Source organism: Alligator sinensis, unplaced genomic scaffold (genome assembly GCF_000455745.1).
Source record: "Alligator sinensis unplaced genomic scaffold, ASM45574v1 scaffold170_1, whole genome shotgun sequence".
In the NCBI taxonomy this organism is placed as follows: Eukaryota; Metazoa; Chordata; order Crocodylia; family Alligatoridae; genus Alligator; species Alligator sinensis.
In genome coordinates, this window is record NW_005841863.1 from 3,738,840 (window position 1) to 3,754,401 (window position 15,562).

At 41.0% G+C, this 15,562-nt stretch overlaps 1 protein-coding gene across 9 annotated transcripts in view; it reads right to left on the reverse strand.

Annotated features, from left to right (window-relative positions):
• The window catches only part of ANKRD27 (ankyrin repeat domain 27), a 75,463-nt gene that overhangs the window by 43,235 nt on the left and 16,666 nt on the right, over positions 1-15,562 (reverse strand). For 6 of the 9 annotated variants that reach the window (XR_003096451.1, XR_003096452.1, XM_025216721.1 and 3 more), the window contains exons 4-12: positions 14,131-14,287; positions 12,571-12,725; positions 12,213-12,272; positions 12,059-12,112; positions 11,909-11,974; positions 11,732-11,808; positions 11,196-11,317; positions 10,165-10,243; positions 7,276-7,408 (exon numbers count right to left, since the gene is read on the reverse strand). Coding sequence is in view for 7 of the 9 variants with exons in the window: in XM_025216721.1 (XP_025072506.1) it covers positions 7,276-7,408; positions 10,165-10,243; positions 11,196-11,317; positions 11,732-11,808; positions 11,909-11,974; positions 12,059-12,112; positions 12,213-12,272; positions 12,571-12,725; positions 14,131-14,287 (903 nt within the window). In the remaining 2 variants the exon portion in view is untranslated. The remainder of the gene's footprint in view (positions 1-7,275; positions 7,409-10,164; positions 10,244-11,195; positions 11,318-11,731; positions 11,809-11,908; positions 11,975-12,058; positions 12,113-12,212; positions 12,273-12,570; positions 12,726-14,130; positions 14,288-15,562) is intronic. The other 3 variants (XM_025216727.1, XM_025216734.1, XM_025216724.1) reach the window with 2 other exon arrangements.

Sequence of the window (15,562 nt, forward strand, 5' to 3'; positions counted from 1 at the left end):
ACTGCTCCACTGGGCAGCCCAGAGGCAGTGGTGACAGCAAAGGAGAGGAGCCACTGGGCAGATGCAGCAAGAAGGGTCCAGCAGCAGTTGGGGGGGGAGGCTGCTTTCCCCCCCCATGCTGAGAAGCTACTTCTGCCCAGCTGTTGCTCAGCATGGGCAAGCAGTCTGGAGCTGGCATAAGGCAGGTCAGGGTCATTTATGTTTGACTGCATTGGTCTTCCAGCAGATGTCTGGAAAATTGAAGTCCCCCATCAGTACCATCCCATAGCTTTTGGACAGATTTGGTGTTTTTTTTTTTTTTTTTTTTTTTGGGGGGGGGGGGGGGGGTTGTTTGTTTTGTTTTGTTTTGCATACAAGGCAACACCACCACCTTTTCTCTCAAACCTGTCCTGCCAAAACAGAGTGCAACTCTCAATGTTCGCATCACAATCATAAGACCTTTCCCCACCCAGTCTTGGTGACACCAATCAGATTATAGTTCTTTTCACAGGGTGCAATTTCCAACTCATCTTGTTTATTCCCCATACTTCTCACATTTGTATATATGCGTTGCATTTTGACCTCCTCACTCCTCTTTTTTGCTACTTGTTGCAGTCCTATAGCTCTCTGACCTTTTCCCAAAGTTGAGTTGCTTCTTTGAGTCCTTTCCCCCCGGGACTATGTGCTCTGTTGCTAGAGGGTTTTGATCACCATCCCCTATGGAACCTAGTTTAAAGCCTCACTAGGCTGGCCGGACAATTCCCAAAGATGCTCTTCCCTGTTCTTGTCAGATGGATCCCATCTCTTGATAGCAGCCCTCTTCCCAAAAACATTGCCAAAGCAGCCAAAGCCTTCATGTTGACACCATATCAGCCACACATTCTCTTCCAAGATACAATGGTCTCTGCCTGGACCCCTACCTTCCACAGAAAGGATCAATGAGAACACCACTTGTGCTCCAAGCGCCTTAATCCTCCTGCCGAGAGCCTCATAGTCTCTTCTGATCTGGTGAACGTCATTCCTGGCAGTACTGTTAGTGCCTATGTGAACAAGCAGGAAAGGGTAACAGTCTGAAGGATGGATAAGCTTTGGCAGACTTTGTGATGTCTTGAATTTGTCCTTGGGGCCTTGCACCTCCTGCTCTCTAGGATGCTGCCTCTGCCTCATGCCTGAAGATGTCCTTTCCTCTGCCTCTTCCTCAGCAGCTCCACTGCAGAGTACTTGGAAGTGGTTGCTGACTTTAATGTGCTCTTCTTCAATTCTGGGGGGCCTTCCTTCTTCAGTCACACGCTGCCACTTCTCATTGCCCTTCAAGCCCCTCAAGCCTCCTGGAATTCTCATCCAAGTAATCTTCCTAGTCCTGGATAAAATGCAGCATGGATACCTGTACTTCCAGTATGCAAATCTTCTCCTCCAGGGCAGACACCAGGTTACACTTGGTGCAGATGAAGTGTTCCTGACCTTCCAGGAGGATCATGAACATGGCACATCCCATGCAGGCACAACAGCTGATCCAGACTCCATTTGTGCCTCTTTTGCTCCTTAGAAGACACCTATACTGTAAGGATTTAAAAAAAAAAAAAGTGGGGGGCGGGGAAGAGGAAAGGAAAAGAGAGAAAAGAAAAGACGAGAGACATCACAGGAACCTGCATGCCAAGCACCTGCACCAGGGCTTGTGCCCATACTTCTACCCACATACACATACACACAGAATCTCCTACACCCTGGCTCCCTACTGGGGCAAACTCCCTTGGTCAGTGGTTTTCAATCTTTTTTCATATGCAGAACCATAAAAAAAATTTTAATGGAAATTTGGACCCCTCTGAATTATAAGTGTTGGTGTTTACATATTTCTGATCATAGTTATCTTTTGCAGACCTCTTAGACAAAGTCTAAAGACCCCCAGGGGGTCATGAATCGCAGGTTGAAGATTACTGCCCTAGGCAAACTCTTTCTCTGTTTGCTGCCTCCACAGTTCACTAGAAGCTGCCTTTTTATAAGGTTGCCTAGCCATACTCCACCCATCACTTACCTAAACAGCCTTTTCCTCAGGTGTTAGTATTTGTAAAACCTAAAGTTAGGTGTATCACTTTTTCCAGAGGTGTTGAACATTTGACACCTTCAGCTGCATTAGAGCCTTGGATGTGATTGGGGATAAGCTCCACTGGAAGTATAGCTACTCAGAGCCCCTTACAAACTAGACACTTACTTTAGCTATACTCTTAGGCTTCTGTATGAAAACTCTGACAAGTGTTTTATTACAGTTGGTGTCAGGTACTTGGCTAATTGCAATCTGGGGAACTAATGAATGCTAGAAACTCCCAAGGGAAGTAGCTCAGCAGGACTTCCCCCCACAATGCTTTTGTTACGAGACAAGAGTTTCCGTGTAAGCTAATTAAATTAGTAAGCTATAACTGATGACCACCCACAGGTGGCAGGGGAAGGAACTAGCTTGTCACATGGCAGTTGGGAAAGCTTTTTCTCTGGTCAGATGATACTATACAGTTAACAAATACCTCACAGATGGGAAAGAGAAACAGTGATTAACTAGCCTTTTGCAGCAACAAGCATCAACTAACTAGGTTTTACCACTCTTTTGCACACCCCATGGCACTAGAATAAGGATTCTGTTGTTTTGTTTTTCGGTTTGTTTGTTTTTTAATTAAGCTTGCTTCCCCCTCTCCTGCCCCCTTCCCTACAAATGACTGTTTCGGCTGCATAACTCCAAGCAGATACATGCCAAGACATTGCTTATACTGCAGTCAGGTAACAGATACTGTTTTTCCAGAAGTTAAATAAATCATAGGCATGTGTCACTTATCTCCGGACTGAGACAGTCAAAGATATTATAAACCAACTTCACTGCCCATCAACACTGTCCTGGATCACTAATCAGAAGGGATTTTGTTCTTATGAGCAGCAATTTCAGACAACTGTGGGCTGCTAACAAATGTTTGAGAATGAGGAAGATCTAGTGACATGCAAAACAGCTGGTGAATCTGACAGATGTGTCAAAGTTGTGGCCTGCAGGTCACATCTGGCCTGTGGAGCCAGCCTGCAAATGTAGCACACCAGACCAGAGGGCATAGAGCAGCCCGGTGCTTTTCACATGGTCCATGGGGTTAAATGAGTTTGACACCCATATGGCAACAGACAATGTATATACAGCTCCAAGTGGAGGAAGCTTCCCTTATGCTAACTCTACACCAAGAAATGTATATTTGATTCCAGGAAGAATGGGACTCTATGAACCAAAACACATTACCAATTTCTAAACACATCAAGTAAAAGCCCACAAGTATTACTCCTTTGTTCTGCTTTTACAGGTATTCAGTATTTGTGAAGTTTGACCACCCACATGGACAAGATGTGTGCAAGTTACAACTTGAATGCCCCTGTTTCCTTCACCATCCACTCAATATGCTTATTCAGGATCAACTTATTAAACTCCATCCTCCAACTATGGCTCTCTCCCAGCTCCACCAACTCTGTGCCTCCAATTCTTTATCCAACATGCCATTCTGTGCAGACCAAGGGGACATCTAATAAGAGACTGGTGCTACTCTGGGTAAAAGTTTCTATGACCAGTTGTTTTAAAGCCCAGTGGAGAGACCAGATAAGGTTTATGCTGACTGATAGAAGCTGCTGCTGTAGCTAAGGTTAGATTTTTCAAACGGCAAACAGGAGTTCCTGCAGTGAAATTCAAGGTTTGGTAGTTTGCTCATTTAGCTTTTCTATTTTTCTTTCCAGCCCTGGGCTGGCAAGGTTACCGGGCTCAGGGACAAAGAGCCAAAAATCTGTCTCAGTAGCAGGAAGTACTGCCAGAGAGAATTGCAATGCATTATTTGTAGACGCTAGCAAATCCATCCTTTGAGTATTATTCAGTTGCCATGTCCTCATGAGACTTGCAATACCACTGTAGGAGGGATCCCTTGTGCACAAATGCCTCATCTCCCCTTTCACTGGTAGAAGGGGTAGAGAAGCAGGAGAGATTTCTGCTCTGCTGTTCAGAAACAATGAAGTGGCTATTATGTACACCAGTTTCTAACTCCCTTACCCATGGGCAGAGTGCATACTGCTCAGCATGCAAGCAGGGCCTGTCTTCAGCTACTTTTAATGCAAGGAAGCTAGGTAGAGATTCAGTCTGAATCTCTACCTACCAGGGAAAAAAAAAAAAAAAGATTCCTCATGCATAGTTAGCCTTATTTCCTGCATCAGGGAGAAAAGCTGTCACTCCCAAACCCAGAATTCTGGTATTTTCTAGCTTTCCATCTCTGTCCAAGTACAGATGAGCTTTTTAACTGCCACTACCAGGTCACACTGCTCAACTGCAGTGAAGGCACATGTAGGACTTACACTTCATTAGGACTGGATTCTGTTTATAAGGTGACCACAGAGTCCCATCTCCCCCCCTCCCAAAATGTGAAGCCCCTACTCTTTGCTTGCTTCCCAATGCGGGGGGGGGGGGGGGGGGGGGGGGGGGGGGTGTGAAGAGGAGTAGAAGAAGAAGGAACACTAGGCAAGTAAGGAAGAGACAGGCCAGTTCTCTACTGGACTGAAGCTGATTCAGTTGCTCTCAGACTTTGCCTAAAAGTTAGTGTAGGACCTCAGAATATTTTTCCCAGCCAAGGAAGGGGATGGGGATGGAGAATCTGGATTAAAAACACCTCATTGAAAAATTGTAAAAGAGCCACCAGTGCCTTTATGGTCTGCACCATTCTAGTATTTTTGTTCCAGAAGCATTATTCATGTCCAATTTGGATCTCTAGAAGAACCAATTAGTTTCTTCTCAGAAGAGAGATTGGGATCTGAAGAAATGGTGTTAGTACTAGGTTGGTTAGAGAGAGTTTTAATAAAATCTCCTACATATAAACAAGGTTATCACACCAGAGGTTCAAGGAGGCAACAGGTTTCAAGGAAGGTAGGAGGGATTTGTTGATTTTTAAAACTGATGCAAGGCCTTTTTAAAAAAGAAGGCTATTGTGTTTCAACTCAGGTCACCCTCTCTCAGAAGAGAGGGAAGAACACACTACATGGCTCCCCCCTCTACACACACCCCTCCCATTTCATAAAGGGAATTCAGAACTGTACACACTTCAACTGGGATGAGCTGAAGCCACTGCTACTCCTACACGGGGAATATTAAGTAGATCTTCAAGCTTGTTAGAAGTCTAAAATTAAAACTAATCTGCACATCCTCTTTTAGAGGACTAAACACTTTATTTCTTTTAGAAGGATTCAATACAACAGCATAGAGATACCATATTCTCTTTACATAAAGAGCATGACTTTTTTAAATATACAAACAGATCCAAGTGCCACAGATTTGTGGAAAGATTATCACTGAAAGTTACTATAAAAAAATACTAAAAATCATTTTGAAGTTACTACAAACAGCTGTTTTAAGATTACACCCTGGATTTCTTCCAGCCCAAGCTCTGCACATTTTGCCATTAAATCAGGCCATGATCCAGACGTCAGTGCTTTGCAGTCAGACTGAGACGTGTTGAATTCTCTCTGGTCCCATTCACATCAGTTAGTTTCCAGGTCAGACCGGGAACACCTAGGTTTTGCAGAAGTAGATACTCCAAAACATGTTTCGAGGATCCAACAAACAGCAGATTGCAGAAAGCAGACAATGCAAACTCACATACCCCAACCCTTGAAACTCTTGTTAGTTTTAAAAGCATCAGATATTATGCATGACATCTCTCTTTGTAAGCTTCTCCATCTTGATACATGAAAGTGTGATAAAAATAGTTAGGGCCTAGTCTTAATTACATGTAGACTGTGAGATGGATCTTTACATTACATAAGCTTCAGGGGGCCCTCTTAACCACGGAAGCTTCTGAAGTCTCATCAAATACCACCCTTAACTATAGGGATTTGATCTAATCAGCAGAAGGCAAGCCCACCCACTGTGAAATTAATTCATGGTACCTACAGCACTCTCAGTCCCTGGTAAGTTAAGAATTAAGAGCAAGTGATAAAAAACACACTAACCCAAAACCCCTCTACTATCCAGCATCACAAAGTATTATTACCCCTAGGTTAAGTCAAGCTAGTATCACAAAGTTTAACTAATACATTATGCATTGCAAATAAATGTGATGAAATTCATATCATTGTTAATTTGTAAGCTTTAGGCAAAGGCTTTAAAATAGGCTCTCAAAAAAAAGCTTACCACAAAATTTGGTACTATTGCATTGACTCTGAAAACAATGTGCAAAGAGCAACATAAGGAGGTACTCCAAGAGGACAAATGAGTTTTACTTTGAAAAAATATCCTGAAAATGCTGCTGCCATGGAGCTGGCCTACACGAGATACCACTGAAGTCATTACTGCACATTTATTTAGTACTTGTATTAAAAAGTTGTCTTTTAGGGGATGCTACTTTGTAGTAGCCCAATAATACAACACAGTAGTGTATTAGCACTGTCTATGCTGTGACACTACCATGCAGTCAGCATCTTGTGTAAATATGCCATGTTAGCTTGTTCCCTCCCCATCAAGCTGATGTACAGGTTATACTTATACTATAATTAATTTGTTTACTCCTCATGCACTTTCCCATCTTGTGGATTCATTATGTTGTTTTTCTGTTACCAACCAGAGAGAACACCATTAAGTTTTCTAGACACAAGATTAGGCAGTGCTTGAACAGACAAAGAATTGAAGATCAATTCATTCCTACCAAAAAGCTTTTTACCAACAAACAAGCTAATTTAGTCTCAGACAGCAACATTAATCTACTAGGGGCCCATAGTGTCCTAGGATTATGCAGAAGATGCATTGTAAAAGTAAAGTAGTTTAGTGATTTAGTAAGTACAGCACCAGCTACTATGCAACTGACTATAAACAAGGGGGTTGGAGATTAGGATATTAGATCCCTATTCTTTTCAGAAGTGTACTTCAGGAACAAACACCATCCAAGAGGCAAAGGTGAAGGGACTCTGGGTTTTGAAGTGTCACCTTTTGGGTGAGATTTCAAATCTCACCTCTAAAGGAGTTTACTGTTTCATCATTAACATTAGGCCAAATTTATGCCTAGGGAAGTAAAGAACCCCAGTTTTGTACTGAATTTCTCTATATCTCAAGGTCAGGCCCTGGCTGACATGAACTTCCTTCCTCTCCCAAGTGGGGGAATGCAGTGACCTTAGCTCCCTTCTCATCTTGCAAATGAAGCCAATGCTTAACTCCCTATTCTCACAGGGATACTATGTGAAGCAGATCCCATCCGTCAGGGATACATGGTTGCAGATAAAAGTACTTTAAAAGACAGTCAAATATCTTACTGCTGGTCTGTCGGAGAGGTTTCCTTGTCGGATATATTCTATTGCAGCCTCAACTGAGGTCAGACAGTATCCCAATTCATCCTTCGCCGAACTGCAAAACCTGAAGTTTTTGATGTAGCTCAAGTTTGCCATCCTAAAATAAAAAAATATGATAGTGTAATTCTTTATAAGTGATCATGTATATGTAGAGGGGCTTACTGTTAAAATTTCACTACCACCTCATCCCTGAATTAAAGTAGAAAAATGTAGCAGAGTTGGAAAACAATGCACATTCCTTCAGCACATGAAGGTAGCCCCCAGGAGTACATATGGCTGCTACATCTCTTCTGGTCTATAGGAGACAGAACCCCTTAACAGAAGTAGCCTCAAGGTTTTTCACATGAAAGAGGCAGAATAATATTGGGTCATATTACAGGCAAATTTTAGAAGTTTGAAACTTGGGCAAAAGTGGGCTAAACCCCAAATCAAGGGCCGATTTCCTTTTACTGGCCTATGAGCACTCCTTAAAGCCATGGGATTAACAACAAAATTGTGCCTGGTATAAGCACTTCTAGAAGTTAGTATGGACACAGCTTCCATGATCACAAGTTGGCCAAGTCATATCTGCTCAAAAAAAAGTAAGTGAATTATAAAAAGCCAGCTAAAGGAAAAAAAAAAAGTCTGTCCAAATTCATATCCAGGATAACAGAGGACATGACAACGTAATTATCACATTTCAAATACATTTAAACCTTTGATTTATAATTTTTGCAATGCTGGACTAAGTCATTAGAAAGTTAAATGGTACCACAATGGCAAAAAACAGTACATTTATGCCACATTAACCCTCAAGATACTCATTCCCACCAACTGTTCAACACCCAAAGATTAATCCATATAGCTGGTAAGCACGGGTTGGTTTTAGATGCCGAGACAGGAGTAATGAATTGAGGTAGATCCCAACTCATGCCAATACCTCTATACCAGGAACTTTCCCTCTACCAAACCTGTTCATTTAATGTCTCCTTGCACCTGGGAACCAAAGTAGAGAAGTTGTGTTGTGACAAGTCCACATGGGACAGAAACAGCAATTGTCAGGATTAGAATTAATGTTCAACATGTGAAAGAGCTATTAAAAAGAAGATTTAGTCTAGACAACAAGAGGAGGAAAGTGAAGTAAGCTTTCTGTTATTTCTTTAAGGGCTAGGGGAAAAGTTCTCTTCACCACTTCCAGAATTGAGACTTCAAAATAAGTCACCTACTTCTGGTAGCAAAGTTGTGACTATGAAGTGTTTCTGGAAAGTACTTGGCTATGGACAAGTACCTTAACCACTTTACAAGGGGGAAGTTGTAACCAGGGGCCCTGACCCATGAGGGGAAAAAAAAAAAAAAAAAAAGGAGCATCAAGGCATAAATGACAAACAAACAAGAAAGCCCCTTTAAAGCCAGAACTTTTACAGCCTCAGGGGGAAGTGGAGAATCACTTATAGCAGGAAAAGCCCTGCCAAAGCAGCCAGGGAGACAGGTCCCAGCTGCCAGAAAAAGACACTCAGCTGAGCAGGAAGAGGCAAGCTGCCAGCTGCAAATGAGAGCAGAAGCCTCCTGAGGCATGGCTGACACTAGGCTACAAATTCATGCCTACAGAGCCTAGTTTGCAAACAGCTGGCTGCAAAACACAGCAGTGAGAAGGAAGGGGAGATTAGCTATACCTGGGGCAGGAAGCCCAGCCAGCTGATCAAGGAAGCAGGGCTGACTGGGGTATAAGTTTCCTTGCAGAGCAGAAGGGGGAGGCAGGGGGTGTATGTGTAGAGAACTAGTCCCTGGGGCCGAGAAGAATGGAGTCCTCCAGAAGAACAGAACAAATGCAAACCTGGCAAGAGGAGCTGCTGCCTGAGGAGTCCCTGCCAGGAAAAAAAGTAGTGAGTGCATGCATGTATGGGAAGCACTGGGGGAAGGGGACTCTTGGTGTTAACTCGGGAAGGATCTGGAGAGGTAGGCATCCACAGAACCAAGAACTGTTTACGTTAACCCAGAAGGAGCCTCTGGGAATCCAGGGGACTGTTTACATAAGCCCAGGAGGGGTCGAAGGGGGAGGCTGGTGCACCCTGAAAACCACCCATGTTAACCTAACTGGGGTCTACTTTTCCTCATTTCTGTTCATGTTGTTAGTAGACCAGGACGACTGTGAGGAGACGTATGGAGGCTGCAGAGCAGAGTGCCCAGCACCGTGCAAATTTCTCTCTGTGTTTCTTCGTTTATTCTTTTCCTATTTTCTTGGCTGTTTGGGGGAGGGGGACAGCGGGAGGGGCAGATGGCAGAGGCCCAGATGAGCTGGGGGCCCCTGACTAAACTCAGGCAGGCTGGAGTCTAACAGAACCAAGGCCCCACCCAAGGATAGAGGGAGAGGGTAAGCGCAAAAGGCAGGCCTCTTGTACTGCCAAGTCAGACTAGTGATTGGGTGAAGGAAGGAGAAAAGCAAGACACCCACAACTAGACTTTGGTGGCTCAAAGGTAGCCTCCTAAATATATTAATTTATAACATCAAGGTGTGGCAGACAGGAGAGAAACCAGATTAGGGAGCCAGGGTAGGCAGATGGGCGCTACATAGCCACCATGAGGGTGACATGACTACCCTGGGGGTGCACCCTAATACAGGGAGGAAAGCTACTGGCTTTGCAAGTGCAAGTCAACTGTTATGTTACTTAGGCCTGCATGCTTCTGCAAGCAATACAACCCAACTAAAAAAATTACTACAACATTAGTGCCATTTAATTCAGGGTTAAAGCTATACCGTTCTTCTTACACATTACAGGGCAAAAGCAGAATGTAGCCACTTATATTATTTCTTGTTTCAACAGCAATGTATTTCTCTAAATTGCAGTTCTGTGGTGAAAGCAGACAGTTACATACCAGTTTGGTATCTCCGTTTTTACAAGCAGATACAGCAAGACAGAGAGAAGGTCATCTGCACACACAGTCTCCATATTAACTGAAAGGAAAGAAGAATTTGCAAAAAAGGAAGCATTAAGCCACAATTAGCCAAGATCAGAAGTCAGACTAAAGTGTGTTAAATATTAACTCCACTGTGTCAAAAAAGAAAAAGGCCATTTTTCAGGTATCTAAACCAGGGGGGTGATATTTCTAGCAGATGACCCAAAAAGGCTCTCATTAACAATGCAGTAGTTCTCCAAACCTAAATCACAGAAGAGAAGGCAAGACAGAGCTCAAGTAGTTCCATCATATTCAAAATTACCAAGACAGCCAGAGCCTGTCCCCAACCTACAAGCTTTCCTGTAAAGTAACTTTCACAGCAGAGAGGAAAAAACCACAAGAGTGCAAAATAGTCATTCCCCCACCCTTGCTCTCTTAATAAAAATAAAAATTCTTATTTTCAACCACTTCATCTACATAGGAACCATGGCCTTCCTTAAATCTAATATTTAACTATCCCAGCCTTTGACAATTTAGGGAGGAACCATGGTATACTGGGACAAAGCATTTCTCAAACGCACCCCAAACCCCCCTTAAAATTTAAGAAGTTTCATTGTCAACTGAACATTTGGGGGTGCATTTTCTGTATAAGATCGCAGTCATCTGCCTTTAATAGAACCAATAAGTTCAGGGTAGCAACTTGGGGTGATGGATTACTTATCCCACAGGGAAAAAGTTTTCCTCCATTTTAGAAAGACATTCCAGCGTAGGAGTGCTTCACTTCTGTAAAACTCTAGCCCAGATTTCTTTCCAGTGATGTCACAAGAACTTAGGTATCCAAGGTTTACTACTTTGAGGTTCTGTTCTGCCTGTTAACAATACTTATAGGTGTAAAAAAAAAAAAATTTTTTTTTGAAGTTGTTTAAAAAAAGAACAAAAAACAGCAAGAACGTGTGAAAAGCTTTCAGGATGGCAGAGTGCAAGCATGAAAATGTGTTACTGATACCAACCTCTTTGGCTAGGAGACTGCATAATGATTTGCACCACTTTTCGCAGACAGAGCAACTTCTGTTGTGGGGAAGTGCATTTGTTCAGCTGACCCAATTCGCGCTTTGCACGTGGTATATTGAAACTAAAACATTTTTTCAAAAGAAAGTACAAAATCCAAATTAGGAAGTTCACTCTTCAAATGCATGTGCAATTACTTGTATTCTAGAGCACAAGGGGAGGGGAGTAGTGGGATATGGAGAATGGAATCCACATGTCTAAAGTGAGCTGAAGCAACAGTGTCATGCAGCTTCCTTCAAAAATTTTAAACTTGATTTGTTCACAGCTTTTACAAGAAAGAAAAGCATAAAGCTACTGGAAGTAACAAGTTAACCAAGCACTAAATGACTAGTTTCCAAGTGCTTCCTTTGGAAAGAAGACGCTCAAAGGGTAGTGCAGACACCGTCACCTTTCCCAGAAAAGGGATGAAGGGTTGCTTTTGGGCTGAAAAATCCAATTAAACTTAATTCATTTGGAAATCTCTCATTGGATAACTCACCTAAATTCAGGCTTAACTCCCATATCTTTTTGCTGAAGATCTTGTAGGCTTCTCGTAATTTTATTAAAGGCTGCATCCTAACCAGTAGGGACAGGGGAAAACAAACACATTTTAGAAGCTGCACAAGTTTGACCAGCTGCTTTGTTGACTAGTATTAGTTGTGTTGAATAAGCCTACCTCGCTTGCCTCAATAGTTCCCACATATTTGAAGATCAGATCATAAACATCATGGTGTACATACATCTGTAGAAAAAGCCACCGATTAAGACATACACAATATTTATAATAGCAGCCCAATGCTGTTTTTGTTCAGTTTCAGATACTTACTTCAACTGCTTGTTTAATCATATTCATCTGAGGTTCCTGCTTTGCAAGCATCCTCTAAAGCATCAGGAAAATTATACATGAAGTTGATGTAAATAACTGCTCATCACTTGATCAGTACATTTATACAGTATATATTTACTGAACCAGTACTTACCAAGTGAGAATCCCGCAGAAGATGCTGGAGGCATTTGGTATAAAGTGCATTAACAGAATCCTAAAAAAGGCAGCACAGGTTTCAGTAATGCAGTGATGGAATTAAGTCAGCTGTTTACCTTATTCAGCAATAACAAATCTATAGGACTGTCCATCTGCACTACTAAAGTGCATTTTACCTTATCTAAAATAAAGCGAGACACCATAATCCTTCACAGCTAAACCCTCTCCCACTTTCACAATTCTATTTATGAGTAAGTTTGTTCCCAAAGCTCTCCTTGTCAATCTAAAAAACTAAAAAGTTACCTTGATTTAGACATTTAATTAAAGTTCTAGAGTTATAAAAGCAAGATACTGACTATGTAGTGTCGTAGACTTTTTCTTTCATGTTCTTTAGAAGTTCTATGGAAAGATGCTATGTATTTGTCAAATCTTTCAGAATGTCTTCCTAAGAAGTCTCTCACATCCTCAATATTTTTCAGGGAATAGGAACTTGATGATGTTGTAGCTTCTTCTGAAATGAAAACTAGGTGTTAGTACACAACATTCAGTTTGCAGACTGAAAGATTCTTTGGGTAAATGCAATACCTTTTATTTACCCAAAAGAACCTTGACAGCCTATGTCCTTAGACCAACACGGCTACAACCTACACCCCACATTCAGTTTTTCTTCTTCTACAAGTTAGTACTTTACAAATTTACAGTAATTACAGCTTTTTTATTTTAAGGTGGTTGACTACATCAGGCTTGTTGGTAGAGACAAACTGGAAAGTTAATCTAAATTAAGAGGTATGACTTTAAAGTGGATGATTGCAATAAAGCCCTCTGTTGACCCATCAGATCAGAAATTAAAAAGTAATGTTGATTTTTTTTTTTTCCCCCCCCCCCTCAATTTAAGTTCAATTTATTAAGGATTCTGGCTAAATGTCATGCTCCCAAAAATGAACAACATAACACATACGACCATAATATAAATAAGCTCAAACAAAAGTAACCAAGCTACAAATATTATACTAAAAATAGAACCCACCAACAGAAAAATATTAATATAAATATAGTAGTAAATCAAGACACGAATCTGTAATGTTTGTGCAAATATCCAAAGTTGAGACAATCAAATCTAATTTTAAAATGTATCACTCATATTAGTAATAATGGATATTTAACCAATCACCTCAGCCTTATAAGCAAAAATTGCAAGATCGTTTACTAAATTTGGATCCGTTTGCTATAAAAGATTAATTTGTTTGAAAAATGCATGAGTTTCTGCAAGAACAGTAATAAATAGGTTCTCCTTGTACCATTATAGAAAGAACATTCTAAAACATAGTGAATAGTATCTTCCACAACTCCTAGACAGACTGGGCAACATCTTTTAGCCCTTGGAATGGAAAGTCCATGTCCAGCCAGAATAACTGTGGGCATCTGTTCGGTCCCGAGTCTAGTCAAAGAAGATTGCCATTTATTATTGAGATCCACTATAAATACTCTTCTCCCCCGCAATTTAATTTCCAAAGAATATATAAAGGGACAATAGGAGTAGCCCTAGCCACTGGAAAAAAAAAAAAATAAATAATTCTGCCTGGCAATATCTCATATCCTGGAAAACCTGAATCTTTTCAATGGGGAAGAAAAATTTTTCAATATCTTTGAAATAGCATCTCATCCTAGAAAGTGCAAAAGTACAGGAAAGAAAAGATAATCAGGGTGATTGGAGAGAAGGTGGGTTATTAATAATATTCTATGTAGCATAATTTAAAAGTCGATTTATTTTACTTCACTTGAGGATTGTCTACACAAGATAATCAGTATGTCAATTTACAGTGCACTAGCTACTTAAAACTCCACCCCCCCACCAGTCTGTCCCAGTAGCTGCACAAACCAAGATGTCAGCATCTTCCTGACATTTCTGTACACACCTAAGCTTTCAGTTTCTTCCAATGGATGAGCTATACACAGTGTGCTGAAGCTCTCTTCTTTTTCATTATAAAAGGTTTCTTCAAAGAGAATTGGTACTGACAGGCTATGATTAAAGCCCGTTCCTAAAATAATTAGGTTGCCTTGTATAAAGATTTCCTAAAATAAGAAAAAAAGCAAGTTAAAAAAAAATCTCCACACACCACAGCCCCACTCACAAGGTTAGGAAGTTCCCTTTGCACTTTCAGTACAAAGTTCTGTACCCTAGATGAAGAGCAGGAAAACTTGCTAGAATAGAAAATTAGTTTATTCTTAAAATATTTTTAGGTCCTGATTTTGGGGCATTTTTCTAAGAGTTAAGTCCCTTCACAAGGGGCATCAAATTCTAGTCACAAATACCTAGCCACTTTTGGAAAGAGATACAAAAAGTGGGGCTGGTAGAGACCTCAGAAGGTCATCTAGTCAAACCTACTGCTCAAGATAGGAACATCACTGCCTAAACCTTCCTAGAATGTGTTAATCTAACCTGCTCCAATATTTGTCCTCATTTGTCTTGTGCATTTTAGTATCTTTTTTTTCATTTCAGTGTACAGAAACCTTTAAAGAAGAGTGGACTGTGATTATTGCATTGGCTAAAAACAGCAATTTTATATCCAAAACTAAACCAAGAACAAGGCCCCTACACCCAGCAAGACTCCCCTCTCTCTGCTATTTGTATGACTGCTATCTTTACTTTGCATACAAATTTCTCTCGACTTAAATGTTACAGAGTACAACAAAAGAATCTTTAAACAAAAGAAGAATTATTCAGGGCTCAATGCCACGTCATTCAAGCAGCCTGGCTACTTTTTCTGGATACTTTCCTCCTCCTACCTTTGCAAGTATAGCTCCAGTAAGAGCATGAATTCTGCTAAGGACTCAGACAGAATAGACTGCAGGTAGGAAGTGTAGTTTTAGAGATGACAAGTTAAATCTATCTGGATGTGGGATCAGGGAAATTCACTTGGCTTGATGTCATTATATAACATTGTAGGTTTGCTGCTACTGTAACACTACTCAAGGCAGGACTTTTTTTGGCAGTCATTTATTAGAAACTATACATTTATATAAATAAAATAAAGCAAGACACATTGGCGAGTGAGCACAAACGAGAATGAACATATGTTAATATGATTATGTCATCTCACCTTATTTTAGATGAAGTAAAATGAACTTTAATAGTGTATGTGGACAATTTTATAGATTTGTTATTGCTGAATAAGGTAAAGCGCTGGCTGAGTTCCATCACTACATTACTGAAACTTGTGCTGCTGCCTTTTTTGGGGGAGAACCAGTTTTCTGGGCAGGTGGCTGAAAACTTGCCTAATGAACTCTCCCAGCTATATAGTTATTTTCAAATAATTTGTTTAGCAATACATTGTATACCGGAGCAGG